Below are 20,919 nucleotides of genomic sequence, written 5' to 3' on the forward strand. Positions count from 1 at the left end.
GGAAGCTAGAAGAATCAAGGCAGACTGAGAAGAGGCAGAAAGCAATACTTCAAGCTAGAGATAGAGGAGCTAGAAAAATACAATGGAAAAGTTAGCAAGGGACTTCCTAAGGAAAGGAACAGCAACAAGAGGAAAAGCAACTAGAACCCTTAAAAGCAATTGCAGTACTACAACAGGTATCCTATAGTGTGTCTGTTGTGCCCCATTGAAAGAGAATGAAGCATGCATTTAGCCATGCTCCTCCATGTTAACCTGAATAGAATTCTCATTACATAGCAATATTGAGATCTGGAGAAAAGCTAGAAAGAGATTTAGAAGAGAAGGCCAGTTGCATGCGGCAAAAGGTTAACAGCAAGACCCAGACAGAAAAAAAAAAAAATAAAATAAAAAAAATATATATTTATATATATATATATCCAGGAATGACTCAATATTCATCAATCATTAATATTAAAAGGCTTTTGGTGATAAAATATGTATTTTCCCTAGCTATCCAGCCTGCAAAAATGCTTTCACCTATTTTGGGATGATATCAAACCACAAGAATAAAAATCACTTCTTAGCTAATGAACACTCAAAAAAAAAAACAAACAAAATGGTGAAATCCATTGCATTTTTGTTGCTGCGGTAACAGTGCAGAGAATTCTTGTGGTACTTCTGCATATTCTGTGTATTAAAGAAACATGAATAGCATTGTAGACAACCCTTTTACTGTATGTAAAGTAAAAATAGTATTCTTTTTTTTTATTTAAAAAAAAAGGGTAAAAAAGACCCTCTCCATCTAAAGACAAAATGAGAAAATGAGAGTGCAGAGCCTCCAGGGATACCTATGTCACGCATCCTAGGAGGCTCCTGGCTGCTCCTTCTGCACATGCCCCATCTTGGGCATGCAAAAAAGGGACATTTTTTCATGCACAGTGAGATTGGCAATTTTAATACCCCCTTACTATAGATTACCTTACCCCTGTGCAGTGAAAGATCGAGTGAAATAGCCAGAAGACGGAAAAGATGACAGCGCACAAAGCTTCTTTTGTTTCAGAATGAAGATGAATAGCAGGATGGTGCAGAACCCAATTGAAGACATCTCCAAGCTGGATTGAGGGATCTGAAGAATTAAAGGTAAGTGAGGTTTTTCTATTTCCAGTTTAGTTCTGCTTTAGGTGAAGTCTAGGGGAAGATGTATCTCTCATAGACTTCAGTGGGTTCAATGCTCATTTAGGCAAACATCAGAGAACATTTAAAGAACTAAAGGAAAACAGGAAACACTTCAAGAACTAAACCAAGACAGGTAGGCCCAACTATAATTTCTAGTATTTTCTGTTTGCCTTTGTATTTGGCTCACTGTACTGCACCCCTCTCATCCTAATTACAGGCACTTGTACCAGACACCAAACACACTTGTATGTAAAAATGTTATTTTTTAGAGCAGTTTTTCTTGACCTATTTACCATTGGGGAACCCCTGGAAATAAATTTCATGTCTTCAGGGCAGCTCTGCTATAATTACTATATCCACAGCTCACAGTACATTAGTATGATGTTCAGTAGGGAGAAGGCCTCTCACATTTTTGGACAGTAGGGAGGATATCACCCTTACAGATAGCTAAATAGATTATTGGTGTCGCTGACCTGGGATTCAAAACTGCCTACTGCTCAAGAAACCCCAAGCAACCTCTTGAGAAACACTGATTTAGAGCAACATGCTTCACTGCCCACATGCTCCACACACTCATTCTGGCTTTGATTTACATGTGTAATACATTTTAGCTAAATCTCCCTCACCTTTACCCTGTCCTGACCCTTACTGCAAACCTGCCTAATAAATGCAAACCTGCCAAATAAAGTTCTTTCTCTTGGTCTGTTTGTTGCTATCAGCACCAACACCAACCCCGCTTTCCTCCTGCTGCTAGCTCTATCAAACCCTCATTCTACCATATAGATTTGGAACACTTATGTAAAAATTTTATGATGCTCATATAGTGTTATAAGTTACAAAAAGTCTACAGACAGATTTGATGCTTTCCTAAAATGCTTTTTCGGTCAGAGTTATTTTAACAAACTCTGAAACATTAGGTTTATAAAGCATTGGTGTAGGGCACTTTTTCTCTTTCTTTTTTAACCTTTGTGGTTTTTAAGTCAAAATCCATAAGAATGCTTTGCAGTGCTTATTCCAACTTTTAAACAAATCTATAAAATATTAATATTTCTTCTGTTTAATTAAAGCTTTTGACTTCATGCACAATCCATTCTCCATTGTGATTCATCTTCAGCCTGTCTGCTTAGGTAAAGGTATGTAGTGCTTCACAAAGCACAAGAATCAATAAACTCAAAAAGGTGTAAAACTGCCACAAGGATGTGTATACTTTGTATATACATATATTGCATAGTTTTTATGCTATTCATCATCATGTAGTGTTAGAATTTTGCATATCCTGATCTGCTGCTGTTTTAATTACTTTCCTGCAATAAGTGCTTGGAAAAAGCTAAAGCAACAAACGGCTGACTGGCTTAGAATGCCATCTTTGCCATTAGCCAAAAAAATTATTGGTTTCAGTGGTAATTGACTTGAGAGGCACAAATTTCTCCTTTCTCAACAGATTCCTAGTAATCTCTGCAGGAACCCAAGGGATCCATGAACCCTGGTTGAGAAACACTGTGCTATATGAACTGTATTGTTTTTAACAAAAACCCAGTAATGAACACAGTTACCCATATGTTTTAAACAGAACTAAACTATCATTTAGCATTTTGAAACTTACATATTGATTTTCTAATCTACGCTAGCTTCTATTTTATGAATATATTTTGCCTTCTATATGTCATCATCAGAATCTGTTCCAATAAGGCATGTGAGGATAATGACGTGATTAGGGATGAGCAAGCAAATTTATTAAATTCGGTCTCGCTGTGAATTGGCCCATTCTTGCTTACCAAACATGTAGGCAAGAACGGCCTTTGTAAATTTGGCCAACGGGACCAAATTTTTGAGACCTGCAAGACCAATCAGGGAGCAGACCTGTCAGTCCTGCTCCCAATTGTTGTTGCAGTCTTGTAGTATGTGTTCCTGGATAGAGTTTCTCCATCCAGGAACACAGTGTGAGTCTCGTTGGCTGCTCATAAATGAATGCAGCCGTGGGAAAAATCTTCTGATTTCTCCCATGGCCGCATTTATTCATAAATGCAAGCTGGATTACCACATGAATGAATGAATGGAGCCGTGAGAATCTTCCTCCCAGTGAGAGATTCAAGTAAAAAAAAGTGAATGAATTCTTCAACAGGATTCTGTGTAAAGGTAACAAACCACTGTTTTAACCTCCCTGGCAGCACTCGGGGTAATAAAAAACCTGCTTAAAGAGGTAACTCCGAGCCACACTCGGGGTAACTAAAAACATAAAAAATAAACACTTACCTGATCCCACCGGCGTCCTGCCTGTCGGATCCAATCCTTGGACCACGCCCTCTTCCTCGGATTTTCCCCCGGCAAGTGTGCTGATGTTCCCAGGGAGTTCCCGGCGACGTTGGTGCATGTGTCGAGGGAGCGGGGCAGTAATTTTAAATTATTTTGTATTGGATTCAATAGAAAATAACTGTATTGAATCCAATACAAAGTAATCATTATTTTATATATATTATTTATACTACTGTACAGTTATATTACAGGTTTCAGTATTTTGACACACCCTTGTTTTAACAGATTTTTGTGTTTTTTTATTTAAAGTTTTTTATTAAATTTAATAAATATTGGACATATTTTGTTGAGTTATGCTTAGGAAATATAGGCCTACAATGAAAAATACATTTTCATGAAAAACAATGTACCGCTTTTATACATATAAATCTGGACAGAAATTAACCGCCCAGGAGATTAAGCAGGACCATGTACGCTCAAGTTATACTGTAGCTGAAATCAAACCTATTTATCTACCTAATTTTATGTTACAATATCCATACATTCTGTTTGTGGTATTTAATTGTACTTTTTCTTGCTGTAACTAATGTAACTAAATTTTAAAGCTCAGATCTAAAACTATATTCCTCACTTATTCCACTAAATATGTCTACAATAATTTTCTGTATGTTTCATAACAAAGACAATCAAAAATACTTTTGTAACAGCAAAACATCTGTATTACAATAGCAATGTGTGACCTGCTGGGATTATGCAAAATTTTAATATTTTCTTTACAGGATTTATAAAATACTATATTGATGTTTTGACACCTAAATGTGGAGACATTTTTTTGTGTAATGTCTGAAAATTAGTAAATGTTAAAATTCCCCATGTGGTTTTAATACCCTGTATGTTTCAAAATATTCAAAACATAATAGGTATGACAAAGTTCCATTCTTTAGCTTGATTTCTCATAGGAGCTCGGTACCAATACTTTTGTGATGTAATGCAATATGACAAGAAAAGGTAAAAAAAAAACATATTTATTAACATGAATACTGAGGCACAAATACTTGGATTTCAATGTTATGTTCAGGACGTTATGCTATGGTGCTTCAAAACATCTATGACAATAAAGCCTATACGATGATTTCCCTTATGACAAGGTATGTCTGGTCTCATTCTTTCTGTGATTATTTGCTTTTATCATGATATGCATTAGTGTTTTCAATACCTTTTTAAAAATTGACAAATATAAGATCAGTAACAATAGCATTTTGAAGGCAACCTGTCCTGGAATAAAGATATAGAATGCTATTGCTGACCTGCTAAAAACTCTCAATTTTTGAAATGTTTCTGCTTTTAAACATTTCTGAGCTAAAACCTCAGCAATGGTAATGTTAGAATGCAGAATGTTAGCATTGCATATTTTTTCTAGGACAGTGAATCAAAGTATTAAGACTATTGGGTCAGCAAGACAGTTTCAGAAGCATAGGTCAATAATGGCAGGCTGTAAATCTGAATCAATGTGGAGTTTCCCTTAACAAATAAATAGAATCCATATGACCATAATTGAAATATTTACTGACAACAAGGTACAGAATTATATGTACACATATAAAGGCAATGTTTAACTATGTCTCTCCCAGTAGTTTATGTAAAATTGTTCTTTGCTTTAAGACTGTCCTGAATTCAGATAAATAAACAATAAGTGGGATTTATCATGCAAGTGACAATAAAAATCAAACACCCATCTGGTGGCAATCAGGCTGCTTTTCATTTAGCTAAAGACATCTGACAGTGTTTGTGTGTGTTTACAACCCTTGTGCCTCAGATTCTAGACAGCCCACTTCGCAAGTTTTGCAACATTTAGAGTATTTATCATGGCTCGTGTGACAAACACCTAGAAATTGGTCAACAGCATGTTGTATATTGGTGTAGTGCAACTTTTCAGGAGAAAAGGGGAGACATTAGGAATCCAACTTATTTATACTGTAAACTGGTCACTTCAAAGCCCTTTTGTGATGTGCTTTGCATTGTCCATTTAGCAAAGTTGATACATCTAAATAATACAATTTTTACAAAGGTGATACTCCTAGGAACACTGGCATCTCTTGGCATGTGGCATAAATATATCATATAAATAGGCTAGCAATGGACCAAAAAAGACCAAAACTAAATCACGCCTGAATATTTCTGGTGCACCACAATGCTTGGTAGTGTGTTACCATGAGTTGTGTTGAAACAAATATATGTCACAAATGCATTGGTTAGTGGTAACATGCATTAGCAAATTGCAGAGCCATAGATTTTCAAAGGCAACCTAATTGGCTAACCCAATGCACCTCTGGTGCACATATAATGTGATGCAACACAATACAAAGCATCAGAAACATTTTATGTTAATGCATGTATGTTAACTTTACATACCAAGGTGGCCAGAAAAAAATGGCCCCTAAAGCTTGTGATAAGAGTCCTTTTTTTAAAGGTTTCTATGTCGTTCTAACAGAAGCAAGCTTTACATGTTCACTGTTGGAAACACAAACCCCTCTAGTGATGTAAATATGCACAAGAACAAAATAATTGAGTTATGTTGATGCTTCTGCAACTACACTGCCAATCAGGGCACAATAAAAGCTGTACTCTTAAACCGCTGTCTTTGGAGCTCCCCTGCCTACACTTCCTCAGTTGGAGTAGGCTCTAAACACCCATTGCTTCAAGCTATGGCAGAGTACATAATCTCTACCATGGAGCATTGCAGGAACAAAGGCATTGTAACTTGCTTAGGAGGGCTATGTTGCGTTTATCTCTAGGCTTTACACTCCACAGATATTTGGTATTTTGGTTGAAACATTGGCAGGGGAAGGCACATCAAGGCCTAACTAGAGAGGTATGGGGTGCAGGAATGCTCTGTAGAAACATTATCATTTTACTCTGCATGGGCAAGTGACAGTGTCTCTTTAAAGAAATATTTTGGTGGCCAGAAGAGCTCTGGAGCTGAGGTTTCTGAAGGTGCCAAGTGTTGGAGCTAAGGCAGCTTATATAGGCTTTGTAAGAAGACTGGAGTATAAAATCAATTGCTGGATCCACCAAAGAACATAAGTGGGCAAAAATGAAGCACTACCAACTCCTATTGTGAGTATGAAACTATGCACTGTAAATGTTATGTCTATTTTATTTTATGTTTCTTTGCCACCAAAAAAAATATTCACCTGTCTATCACCTGTCAACAGTGAGCTACATTAAACAAAAAAATTCCTCTTGTAATATACAATTAAGTTCTGCATGATTCATCCATTTTTGAGATGTATGCTTCAAGTTCAACAGGAAATTCATTCTGAATGTTAAAATATTCTGAAATGTTCTTTTGCTACAAAAATTCTTAGTAAAAACATAGAGCTCAAGCAATGCTAATGCTAAGCAATACATTTTCGGATGCCACCATATTAAATTAGAAACATCTGTTTTATTTATACAATTATTCAAATAGTTTAAAGGATAAAATCCTAAAAATAATACATAAACCTTATAGCAAAAAATATACATATAATTATTTATCTTTGCTTATATAAGTGATGTATAATTTTGTATTTATATTTATATCATATTTATATTAGATGCTTGCGTCCATGTGTATGACTGTGTCAGCACATATTCATTTTTACGAGTTCTGGAGTTCAACAGTAGAGTCCTTCATTGGCTGGGAGCTTTTAAAAATAAAAACTACCAGCTTTAAAAGTCCTTGATGAAAGATTTATGTCACCGTTGTGGACACAGTGCTGGCTTGATGCATTTTCCTTTGTGAAGTACTAAATTAGCAGGGCAGTGACATCCAGCCACACACGGCCTGGTGCATGGACCAATTTCATTCCAGTTTTCACATGTCTTCAGGCAACCTGGACCGCAGGTATCGTATACTGCTCCATGTTTACACTGAGTTGCTGTAAAAAAAGAAAAGCAAAGATAATTAACTTAGGAGGTCTTAAACTGGCTTTGTAGATGTTGTTTCAGTAACATGGCAACACCATCACTTTATAAAAAGCCATCCAAGAACTTGCTTATGTTCCCAACATTTACTAATCTAACTATAATGCCATGCTAGACATCAGGCTCAAATTCTGTTTTTGAATGATTAAAAAATGATTTTTTTTACATATGATTTGTTAACTGTGGTCAATTACTGTGCAAAGTGACATTTATATCAGGAATTCTTCCCACATAAAAAAATGCTGCACTAAAACAAAAGAAAAGGCTGGTGGCAAAGAAAAGTTAATAAATATACCTATCCTCTACTCTTCCATAGTGAAAGGTAATACCATCATGTATTTTCGGCAAGATCCTGGTGAGCCCTCAGTATCTCAAATCTCACAAGGAAATGCTAGGGTTAAGTTTGGTAAATCTAATAACATTTTCTCAAAAATCTGCACCAATTTAATATGGGGGATGGGGTCCTGATGTATTAAGTGGTTTTTACTTTAAAGCCCAACTAAACCGAAAATGTAAATACAAATTTAAATTTGATTAGTGAATACAAACAGTGTATTGAAGAAAAGTGGTGGACAGAATATCTGTTTAATCAATCAAATATGCTTGTATTAATACAGCTATGCGACACCCAAAGTTGAAAGAATAATAGATTCTAGACTACATTCCCATCATCCCTGCATACAGAGGAAATGATGCTTTTACAGAAGCAGGTCATGAGAAGTCCTGGCTGTATGTATAGGTGCATGGCTACAGCCAACACAATATTTTGTAAATTTTTATATTTAGTTATAAAGGTTAAACTTATATATTTTATAAATTACCATTAAGTTTAGGTTTATTTGGGCTTTACCAATATCTAGAAAAAGGACAAACTCTTGAAACTGTCATAAAGACATATTGCCAACTCTAAACTTACACCAATAAAACTAGATAAAACAATAAGATAAAACAAATGGTTGGAAAAACAACTGCTAAGATGATATGTTTATCAAAGAGCATCTGAGTTTGCATGTTCTCTGTATTCTTAAACGTAGAAGCCACTGGGGCATCGTGAAGCATGAGTCTGTTATTGGGCATCCTGCCAAAGAGCACAGGAGAAAAAGAGGAAGATGCAGAACAGTTGAAGTAGCTGCAAAAGGTTAACATACTAAATTGCCAAAGCAAATGAAACATTTGAAAGTGTGATTTACTTTTAGGGCAAAAGTTGAAATGATGTAAACACAGTTTTGTGTATATTATTTGTACAATGTCATCAATTCATAAATTGCACAGGAACATAAGTCATCTGTTCTGAGCAACATGCTTTCTGTCAAGGCTACACAAGGCACTTGTCTGCATTCATTTTGAGAATTAATTGTGAACTGTTATTTATCTTTTCAATAGCAGACAATATAATAATCACAGCAGACTCTAACCTATTCAACAAACAACACTTGGCTTATCTATGGAAATTAGGAATTTAATAATATGACAGAAATCAAACAATACAATAAGTGGGTTCCTTAGCACCCAGTAAAAGGTAGCAAATCTCTATGTATCAACTTTGTACAGATAATAGAATATTGTAGTCATTACAGTAGTGAAAACATCAAATTATAGCAATGATGCTTATAATTGTGAAGCAGTGTTTTAGTGTTGTCAACCTGCAACCTAAAAGAAGTGTTACTGGCATGGTACTCACATCAAAAAATATTTACTTAGATAATATACACAAAGAGGTATGATGCCAAATACAGTAAAATAAAATGGGTTTTACTTACACTAAGGCAGTGTTTGTCAACTATGGGACCCTAGGGTTCCTTTATAGGTTGCTAGGGGTTCCTTGAGCAATAAGGGGTCTGAATATCTGACACCAATGGTCTTTTGTCTATCCATAAGGATGACACTCATCCCTGTGGCCAGTAAAATAGGAGGCATTCTGGCTACCACACTGATATAATGTAAGATCTGAATATAGTAATTATAGCAGGGGTTCCCCAAGACTTGAAGGTTATTTCAAGGTTAAAAAGGTTAAGAAACACTGCACTAATGCCTTGTTGCCACTATATGTGGTACAGAGCAGTTCTGTGTGACATCAGACAATGCATAGAGAACAACCTTTGATGTTCCCTCCTATGCTTTGCACTGCAGTTTGTTTTGTCAATTCACTGCTACATGAATTTCTGTCTGTATCTGTGCGCTGCTCCTCTCCATTTACTTAATGTAGTCAGCATTAGCAGCTGGCTGTGTGTTGCCGTATAGCTGGAATGAGACCTAAGGGTCTTATCAAAGGGTAAATAGCCTGTTCATTAGAAACATTATTATCCATTCACAAATAATGCCATTTTCCTGTTTGCCCAATTTGCTAAAGCAGCAATCAGCTGCTATTTGCTTTGGCACTTTCAATATTGAAAGATGCTTATTGCCAGATTTTTTAAGTCTGATTGCCCCTTCAGATCACCAGATTGCATTTGCCCATGATAGTGAAGCACTGATTACCACTCCTATGAGGGGTGTTCAGTGTACAAAGACTACAATTGCACTGTGATCGCTGTTGGAGTGAAGATTGATAACAAATTCAAGTAAGTGGAATTTTTGATAATGTATGGTAATTACAAAAAAAAGTCACCCTTTTATAAATGTGGTAATTAAAAGAATAGAAAAAAGAATAATTTATTTGGTCCCCATTTTTTGATTTACAACAAAATATTCCTCTGCATATTCTGTTGGCTGTTTACCATAGTCATCAAACAGATGCATATCTGCCCTGGAAAAATAAATGTTATGTGGCACAGGTTTAAGGATGCACACTGCCAGCGATTCTTTTATGTCAATGTTGCCCAACAGGTGGATTGAGATCCATCGGTAGATTGCAAAGGCTACGCAAGTAGATCACCTTACGAAGGAGCCGCGCCTTTCAAAATGAACTCTACCGCGCACAGGAGTTATTAAGTCCAAATTTTTATTGTTGGTAGATCATTTTGCCATGGTCATTTTAAAAGTAGCTTGCAAGCCAAAAAAGTGTGGGCACCCCTGTTTTAGGTGATCTCTATTTTCTCTAAGTACAGATCTCAGTTTAATGTAAAACAAGTGGAACTGACTTTATTCAAGCTGCAGTGTTTGCTGAATAGCATTAGTAGCCTACTAAATGGTGTCTGGTGCTGTTCTTTAAAGATCAGAATAGCCCAGGAGCTATAAAAGTACCTAAAGTGTAACAATTGCTATAGCAAAAACAGCTAACACTGATGTAAAACACATGAAATCATGCAAATCAAAGAAGCTTTGAACACAGTGCTCTTTTAAAGTTGTTAAATGTCTATAGATGAAACTTGTAAATAAAGAGTGTTCTGCTTTCTTTATATGTACTCACAGCCATGTTTTACTGCCGATTCAGGCAGTCCAGTGCCGGAGGTAGATGGTAAGCACAATAAACTCAGACTGAAGAACTTACAAGATTCACAGCAGCAAAAATGCAAATTTCTATTCCTGTAAATTGGTACCAGAACTTTGCCATTGATGGTTTGTATTGTGCCAGCGGAATCACATGTGTTAAAAGTGTTTGCAAACTTGAATAAGAGAAATAAAAGAAAATCTTGAATCCATCATGACTATGCCTCACCCAGTTGTGGTTTTTTTCATAGTAATGAGGATCCTTCAAGCTGCTGTGTTTCAGCTGTCAGAATAAAGTCGGATGTGGTGAAAAGGAAATAAAGGCTTCAATAAGACAGATGTGCGTAGCTGTATATGTGCGATCAGGCAGATGTGAAAAGAGGTTTTTAGCCCTGTTAAAAAAAGGTGGCAAAAGGGACCACTGGCACACTTAAGCACGAGCTGTCATTGAATTCCACTAAAATTAACACCTTCCAGCAATGAAAAATGCCATTGCCCAGCCAAATACAACAAACCATAAAAATCTTGAGAAAAGCTCAATATAGCTCTCAAGTGACCTGGCCGGTTGCACGCGTCTTTTCTATAAGTCACCCGATCTACAGATGTATTTATTACCTCACTTATGTTCCATTATTTTCTCCTTAGCTGACCTAGCCATTCTAATCCCCATGTATCTGTTTTAGGTTTCTGATTGCATGAAATCCTGTCAAGGAAAGTGGAAACCAATTGTGGGAGGACAGCTACAGTGAGAATAAATAAATGTATCGCATGTGATACAAGCTAAATCATCCAAGTCGAGATGGGAAAAGTCTGACTTTTCCACTTGCTTAAATGTTCCTGTCTTATGACAGAATGCAGCACAGTATGTTTTAAAAGTATGAGAACTGGGCTTACGGCAGGCACGTCAAATTTAAATAAAACAGAGGTCCGGACTGAGCAGATCAAAATGTGCCAGGTATGTTGCTAGATATTGTAAGGTTTTACCTACCTATTAGGTATTGCAATTAAATATATATTTATATATATATATATATATATATATATATATATATATATATATATGAACAGCATTCTATTTGAAGCATTTAAAGGGAATGTACAGTTTTTTCAAATTGCTTTTATATATACAGTATATACAAAAATATTACATACACATTAAACAGCATTCTGGTAGTACTGGCAGTTGCCTACTTGAGATTACTCACAAGCGCAATCAAATAAAATAAACAGTAAGAATATTGTGTAGCAAACCTTGAACACAATAAAAATGTTAATGTCAACCGACAAAACAGTAGATAGGATCTGTTGTTAATTACTACACATCCTAGGCAAAACCTTTTTCTTTCCCTAGCCTTTATTAATCAGAAAAGACAAAGCTACAACTAAAAAGAGATAGGTCAGAAGGTCCTTTAGTTTATTACTGATATTTTTTTTTCATCTTGCCAAGTGTGATTTATCCTGCTGCCACCAAGCTGTTGTTGAACTGTAAAAATAAATTATATTTTGGCATGCTACTGTAAGCTTGTTCATTTCTATAATGATTACTAACAGTCCAGTTACATCAACCAAAATGAATATAGTTATCCATGGAGATTTGTATTCAAATATATGATTATTAGTCATAATTTTCAATTTCAAACAGAATCAGAATGTGCTTTTATTAAGTCTTGAAGGTCCTTTGTGTGGATAATCAAAGGATTTCATTTGAACCTTTTTTTGTTTATTCGTTGGAGACACACTAATAATGCTGCTTTCTTAGAAAATAAAAACTGATTAGGGTTGGACACATCATCCACTTATACCACCATAATATACCACCACACAAATAACTTTTATGTTTCTATGGCTAACAACTATCCTGACCAAAGAAATACAGTATAGAGCCATTAAAGGTAACCTGAAAGGGTTTCCATCTTCCAAAATAACCCCAGGTTCCTCCATTTGCCTACTTGTATTTCTACACACAGAGGTATGTATGATATGTGCACAACAGAAAACCAAAGAAAGTTTCAGGGTCTGAAAGCCAAACTTGGTAGATATTACCAAGTTTGTTTTACACTTTTAGAAATTTTGGTAACACAAAATCAGAGGTTCATAAAACAAACTTCCAATGGACTAATGATGAGCTTCCCAAGCTGGTGTCTTCTAAATGTTCTAGTTTATTGTTATTGTTTTATAATATACAGAAGCACTGCTTTTTATTTCAAAAATTAATTTTAAAACAACTCAAAATTCAATTGAATCAATCCATATATTTTATCTGAATGGGTCTTTAAAATGTACAATTTTAATTTTTTACAACTTTAAACACTTTCTACCTAAATTGTATTGTTGTCACATTAAACACATTTATTTTTTCATCTAATTTGCAAAAAACATTTTTTCTTGTTCTATATTATAACATTATTTATGGATTTGCTTAAAAAACCTATGCTTTATACATGGATTGTGCTTTAGAATGATAATTAAAAATAATACATGCATAACATATTTTGTTTTCGTTTGCCAAGTATCCTTTTTCATTTTTTATGTGTTTAATGAACATAACAGTGAAGGTGGCTTGGCCAGGAATCAGAACCTCTTTGGCACAATTTGATACTGCAGCTATTTTCTTCTGCCCAACATATTAATTAAACAGATTTATTTATGTGGCTAGTTGCACTGAAGAGATTTCAGCAAGATGTAAAATACATCAGTGCATTCTATATGTCTGATACACTGGATTTTTTTTCAACACAAATCATATCACAAAGCTACAGCTGAAACGATTCAGGGTAAATAAAAAATTGGAAGAATCAGTTATTCCTCTATTCAAACTAGGAGTTATTGATATTTTTAGCTTTTAATTCGCTCACATATTTCTATGCAAATTCGGGAATTAAAAATAAAAAACCTAAACCTGCAGCTGATTCAAAGGAAGCCAGGAAACCCTTAAATAGCTTGGCCCAGGTTGGTCCAACAGGGAACCTGCCATCCTATCTCCAAAGATAATTGGACAACAATTCACAGTTCTTCACCTAAATTATACACAACATTTAGTAAGCGACATATGAGATTAAACTTTTTTTTTCAGGTTAAAAAGTTTTATGCTACTAATGCTTTTACTTGGAATTAACAAACGCATACAGTTGATGGCCTCTAATGACGGAAAACATTTTCCTGGCAATTATTACATTAGAAAGTATTTAAAAGGAAGTGGTGTTCTGCTACCAGATCGCCAATTCTTTGTTCCAAATCTTTCAAATCTGATAACCACTTTATATGCATATTATTTATAGGGCAATTACACTTTGTATAGTGGTTTCACTTCCTTTCACAATTGTATCTAATAACCTTTGAAAAATGGTGTACACCATCAGCTGCACACACTTTATTTGAAAAGTGGTGCATTTTCAACGGGCCATGTATGCCATTTCCAATGAAGCCATTGGAAAATGTCTGCCATTATTAATATGGACAGACTTTGTTCTTCACACTTAAAAATCCAACAGTTTGGCTTCAATATTCCGACCTGCATGGACTTACGAAGCTCCAAACAGCTCTGGCAGTTTTTATCAGGAAGCAAAAGTAGGGGGTTTCCTAAATGCTGTTGAAATTAAAAATGTCTTTAAAGTATGTGTTATGAAAAGGAGGCCATTTTACTACTTGGAGCGTATGACTAAGGTAAACAATTCCATATAATAATTATTTTTTCAAGAAAAATTGGAACTTCCTTGGGGACATATCAGTATTACTCAGGAATAAGTAGTTAGGAACAGTATTACTCAGAAACAAGTAGGAACAAAATAGTCCAACCCTGAATTTTAAAATGAAGATTTATGGTTTTACAGCTATTATTTCTTATCAAGCTTCAATTAGAACAATGTATATTATGAAATGTTAAAACAAGCTTTCAAGATTAATAGGATTTTGGAATAATAGAGCCAGTGCCATTTGTCTGTAATTTGTTTTCAAAATATTCAAATCTATTTAACATTTAATATTTTGGAAGAAAAATAATCATCACATATTATTAAATGATTGCTCATTGGTGATTCACATACCTGCACAGCTGTTTTCTGGTTTCCAGTGAACTTTTACTCCTTCTCTTAGACATGCTCTGGCATAAGCTATTAATGATTCACAGTAGCAGTTTTTATGAACTGGACATTCACACATATCTGTTACACATGAACTAGAAAAGACAAGAAAAATCATATAAAGTCAATAATGTTCGTCTAATATAATATATATTACAGAATACAGAATATTGCTTTATTATGTACAGATGGGTATAGATAGATTGACAGTGGCGAGTGCCGCAGATGCCTTATTAGTTTCCTATCACACAGAATATATTAAAACATAGCAATTAAGAGTCGGACATCTGTCTGTTTGTAAAACTGAAAATGCACATCCCCATCACTCCTCCAAGATTGTGCACATATTATATAAGAACGTTGAATGTATAAATTAACTGAGGTCTTTCTCATCTAAATTTACTACAAAGACTAATAGTCTCAAACTTGGGGAGTGTGGTTCTGCTAAATTCTTATGTACAGTCAATTTGCTGCAAAACAGATTGACACATATTAGCTTGGATTAATAGAAGTAGAGGGCAAACATTACATTAAAACTGGATTTAAAGCTGAATATCATGCAGATATAACAGCCTGATATCTTAGTATGCAACTGTGCAAATATCAGGTCTTTGCGATTCTTAAAACTGTTTTTTTTTTTTAGTGAGAAGCTGTGATGGCAGAGGCACAAGCAAGTTTCACGTGGTTGGAGTTACGGGCCGTCATGAAGTTTTTGTTTCTCCAGGGAAAGTCAGCAAAGGACATTCACACTGAGATGTCACAAACACTGGGAGAGAAGTGTCCTTCCTTTCTCTGGAGAAACAAAAACTTCATGATGGCCCATAACTCCAACGACGTGAAACTTGCTTGTGCCTCTGCCATCACAGCTTCTCACTAAAGAGAAAAGAAGAAAAAACAGTTTTAGGAATCGCAAAGACCTGATATTTGCACAGTTACATACTAAGATATTAGGTTGTCATATGCCCCCACACTCATTTTTCTATTTCATCTGGAAGGGGGCAAAGCCAGGAACTTCTCAGCACCCCCTCGTACTGTATAGTAATATTACTGTATGTCAGAACTGTAATGGCCTTTTATCTTTAATACCCATGGAACACAAGCCTTATCACAATGAATAATTGCCCGAGCCAAAAATTTAACTTGTAATAATATTTTTTAACCGTTCATTATAAAATATTAAGCAATTCAATCTCACAACTTGTTCCCAGCCTCACTAATTTCACATTGACAGCCAGCTGTTGAAGAACTAAATTCCCAAAGACTTTAATGGTCATTTGGGAAGAAGCTACAACAATCTGCAAATGTCAGAAATGATACACTGATAGTATGCACCGGGGCACATTTGCTTAAGAGAAATCCATATGGTAGAGCAAACGATGTAATAACAATACGTACTAAAGATGTGGGTCCCAGTGGGTCACAGACAGCAGAGGTATCATCAATTGGTTAAATGAGGTAATAACTAAATAATTTCACATTACCAGAGTATATACAGTATGTTTACATTTGCATATGTCAGCTGGGATAATTTGGGGAACTAATGTGTTAGAATGAAAGCTTTTCCTTTATATCACATTCCATATTTTCACTACCAAATGAAAGAAAATAGTTAGACCAATATTCAGTAATATGTGATAAAAATGTACATAATTTTTAAATCAAGACTCCAAAGTACCATATATATATGAGCATAAACCAAAATAAAATGTCAAAATGCCTTTAGAAAAAACTCTTGGTTTATATTCTGGACATTCTAGATGGTTCTGTATAAACAATGGATAACAAACTCTTGCCATAGGAGACATGAAACTTTAGGACACAGCACCATCCACCAGGTTGGGAACAATAACGCATTAATGATCATTTAGGAGCAAGTGACCCCTCCTAACCAACACAGAAGTACAAAATACTTTAAGGAGGGGTAGATTTAGAGGCCCTGATTTATTGAAGCTCTTCAAGGCTGGAGAAGATACACTTTCATCAGTGAAGTGGAAAGATCCAGTAAACCTGGAATGGATCTGGTCCAGAATTGAAAACATTTGCCAATAAATAGCTAATGACTTTTAGGAAATCTTTTCCAGGTTTGATGGATCACCCAGCTTCACTGATGAAAGTGCATCCTCTCCAGGCTTAGAGAACTAAATCAGGCCTAGAGACTCAGCTCATGACATTTTCAATCTATACCTTTTTTAAAAAAATGTTTTAAAAATTTCACACCATGGATTTTGTTAATCAAGTCAAAGTTGTATTTTCAGGTAAAACCTAATACCTCTGTTTATGTACAAAATGGTTTATATTCAAGTATATGCGGAATAGGTAAATAGATAATAATTATGTAAATAGTTTCCTTTTTACCTTTAAAAATGTAGTAATATTGTAATGTTGTAGCTAGTTGCAATGCCATGCAAATCTGTGCAAATGAACCACAGAAACTTATATGCAGAGATCATTCCCCGAGACATAGCATAAAAATGTTTCAGTCCTGTGTTGAGAGCAGTGATAATTTGTATTTAGAAACATCAGTCCTGATGCATGCTTAACTTTAAATTCCCTATACTGAAAACACACATATGGAGGGCACAGAGGAGTTTGATTCACAGGTGCACAGAATGACTTGCTATACTGGACTGTTTGAATTACAAGTGTAAGAAATTTCGCTTGACAAGTTAATGACCTGTGAGAAGCTTTTAAGAAGCTTATAACATTACGATCAGAAAAGAACTGCAAATAAGAATAAAAAAAGGTAACGTCACACCTGAAAATGTGAATCTTTGTAAATATCAGTAACTGGTTCCCCCTAGTGACTATTTCAGCTACTTCCAAGGTTTATTCTGTAAAAAGCTGTAAAAAGAACAATATTATAGCTGACCAGTTTTGCATGACTTTATATTTATATATATATATATATATATATATATATATATATATATATATATAAATAGTTGTTCTCAAGAACATAGCATGCTTCCATGTATTATAAATATACTATATTTAATATTTCAACACAGGAAGTTCCATTATTTAAGCTTTATTTCATTTTTTAGTTAAAAGAAAAATAATCAAATCATTTTACTTGGGACCACAAAAAAAATGTATTGGTGACTGAATTGAAAAAAAAACATGAGCTATGAACATTGAATACTTTTACCGAGAGGACAGTGCAGGCAAGATTCATTAGAAATTTCTACAAGACCACCCAGTTAGTTCTTCATCCCATTCTAACTCCACGGCTGCCAGCATTTCTCAGTTCCACACTCCCAGAGAGAATATGAAAATCTTACATTTCATCATATTGGCCCTTAAGTGACTATATAGTTAATGAGGGATTTTTCCTTTCTCTGTGGGGTCTCTTTTTACTGGTGACAAACATTTATTGTAATGACCAGTGAAATTGGACTTCCAAGCATAATAAAAGACAGACCTTTTTAAAGCCAATGTATAAACACTATACTTCAATACAGATCTTTACTTTATCAAAATTGGTTTATGTGACATGGCTTTTTTTCTTAGATTGCCTAAATGCCAATAGAATGAGAACATTTCATGTTAAGACTCATTAAAGAAGTTCACTTGATGGGGTTAGGTTTGGCCAGCTCAAACATTAGAATTGGCTATGCATATGTGCAACCATATCTGAAGTATACAGAAAAAGGAGAGAGTAAAAGTGTAGAGACATTTCTGTTCTGCTAAAAACTCTTTCCCCATTTTCTACTAGCAATTTGTAGGAGATGGTACACTGAATGAGCAGGAGTTACATCAGAAGCAACCACAACCACCTCAATTGGAGGAGATAAACAAAATGCTTGTACACTTTATCTAAGTGCTACAGGGCTGTAGTTTTAAATTTTAAGGTCATGCAGTCCTTAAAGAGCTTTTTCTATAGTTGAGCCAATTCAATATGAATACTGTCTTACAGACAATTTAGCCCATGTCCTTTTTTTTATTTTTATTTTTTTACACAAGACAGTAAGCTGGTAAGACCACCCCTGTAGTAACACACGTCCTAATCAATTTAAATGCCTATTTAGGACTTATTTTGAAATGTGCTGCCAGGCGCCTCAAGAGATGCATAAATAAAGTGTAGCTGTCAAAATTAGGAAGGACGTAACCAGCAACTGTAAAGCACACTGTAGGGAAAGTGATGCCTGAGGTACGCTCTAGTTCATTGCCGGATATCAAAAGGTCAAAGGTAGACATTGCAGATGAAGCACAACATATATTCTTACATGGAAGGAAGAACAAGGACAGGATGAAACAATAGACATACACAGCTGAATGTTATGATGAGGTTTCATGGTGAGTGTTTTTGGGAGTTCTGTGGTATAATAATAAAGCAAGTAATCTGGTGAATGAAAGTCTGGATTCTGCTCAGCTAAATCATACCGAGATCCTCCCAGTAGTGGTTTCTCATAAAGTGTTTCTTTAGGGCCAAAAGTTTCTTAGTAAGTATATGTTTTTATAAGTAGAAGATGACATCATATATTATAAAAATAGAAACAGGCTTTCTAAATTTAAGAAATAAATATATTCATGCTTAATTCCTAGCCAAGAAACATGCAGTAGTCATTTCCTTGATTGTGAAATACTTTTAGCAGAGGTAGCAATATAACAAACCTTTCATGGAAACTTAATTAAAGGTTTTAAAGGGATTTCCATTTTCATCAAGAAAGATGAAAACACCTTGACTGGTGGAAATATGCCAAGTAGCAAGGTTCCTAGACCCAAGCTATTTCATAGAAGGCATAGTTTTATAGTGTATATAGTTCTCTTTCTTCGGAAATCAAAATGCCACTGTTTTTGTCCTTTAGATATCTCACTTAGGCTAGGGCAATTAAGACTCTCTACTAGAGTTATTTCATGGTCCTGATTTATTAAAGGTCTCCTAGACTGGAGAACATAGACCATCCTGAATGTTCCAGCAAATCTGGAATGAATCTGGTCCCGAACATTTTTAAGAAACCCCTTGCCTGGTAATATTAATAACTTCTAAACCTACACCTCTAAATATCCATGCCATCTTCAAATAAAGTTTTGAAAAGCAGTGCTACGCTTACAGTGCACAGCATGTCAAATGCCTTATGAAAAACTCGATTGAAACCTTTCCTATTGGCAAGCCCTCTTGTGAAATGGAAGGTCTGCTTACATTGTCACTTACCTACCTGTATCACTAGGAGGTCATTGTACTTTTGGGTAGATTACTGTGGAACACAATGATGGATAAATCTCATAAAAAGATGTTTTAGTCCAATTTAAGAGTATTTTCTCATGTGAATATTGGTTGATCTGCCTTTCACAGTAATCTCCATGGAAAGTTGATGACATCATCCTTGCTTAGGCACTGCTAGCAGAACAGGAGGTTAAGGTAAGTATAATATTAGCTTTTTTGGGTACATTTAGTACCTTAGTGGAAGACCTGCTTTAAAAGTTACTAAGTCCCCAAATTCCTGCAACAAATGACTTTGCTCTACCTGAACAAATAACACCTAACAGAAGTCTCACTTATTCCTTTTGGACCTGAACCCCTGCATACTAAGCAGTGTTTCAAAGCCTTCCCCACAATACCAAATATTTGTTAAACAATAAACATAAACTTATCAGGTCAAACATCACATCCAATTATTGCATCACTTTCGAATGCAAACAATAAAGTGTTGAAACCATCACTAAAAGTTAGAAACTTTAAAAAAAATTACAAGAAAAACAATAAACCATAATCAACATATCTTAAAAAATAGACAAAGTAATCAGAGAACATGTGTGAGGATGAGCACTTTAGAACTTTGTAGTGCTGTTATGAAAACAGAGAAGCCAAGGGATAAAAAACAGAAGTAGTATATAAAATAAAGAAGCATGTATGCACAACAAGCTAAGTTTTCTAAGATAGATTCAAATAAATCTCCAGCTGAAATCATTTGCAGAAACTAACCATTCAAGTGGTGTTGATCTTCTGTTCCCCTGTAGCAATCAGTGTTGTTCACCCATTTGTCCCCAAAATCAATACAGTTAGGATTTGTATTGATGGAATTATGGCAAAGGAAAAGGAGAGCAACACTCTAATTTGCTACACAGGCAGCATGAGGGATACTTACTTCCT

At 35.1% G+C, this 20,919-nt stretch overlaps 1 protein-coding gene across 1 annotated transcript in view; it reads right to left on the bottom strand.

Moving 5' to 3' along the window:
• Positions 1 to 4,417: 4,417 nt before the first annotated feature.
• BMPER (BMP binding endothelial regulator) overlaps positions 4,418 to 20,919 on the bottom strand; it is a 129,113-nt gene continuing 112,611 nt past the window's right edge. The window contains exons 14-15 of the mRNA XM_072412224.1: positions 14,790 to 14,920; positions 4,418 to 7,331 (exon numbers count right to left, since the gene is read on the bottom strand). Of these exons, the coding sequence (XP_072268325.1) occupies positions 7,150 to 7,331; positions 14,790 to 14,920 (313 nt within the window). The 3' untranslated portion in view covers positions 4,418 to 7,149. The remainder of the gene's footprint in view (positions 7,332 to 14,789; positions 14,921 to 20,919) is intronic.

The sequence above is a fragment of the Pyxicephalus adspersus genome, chromosome 5 (genome assembly GCF_032062135.1).
Source record: "Pyxicephalus adspersus chromosome 5, UCB_Pads_2.0, whole genome shotgun sequence".
Lineage (NCBI taxonomy): Eukaryota > Metazoa > Chordata > Amphibia > Anura > Pyxicephalidae > Pyxicephalus > Pyxicephalus adspersus.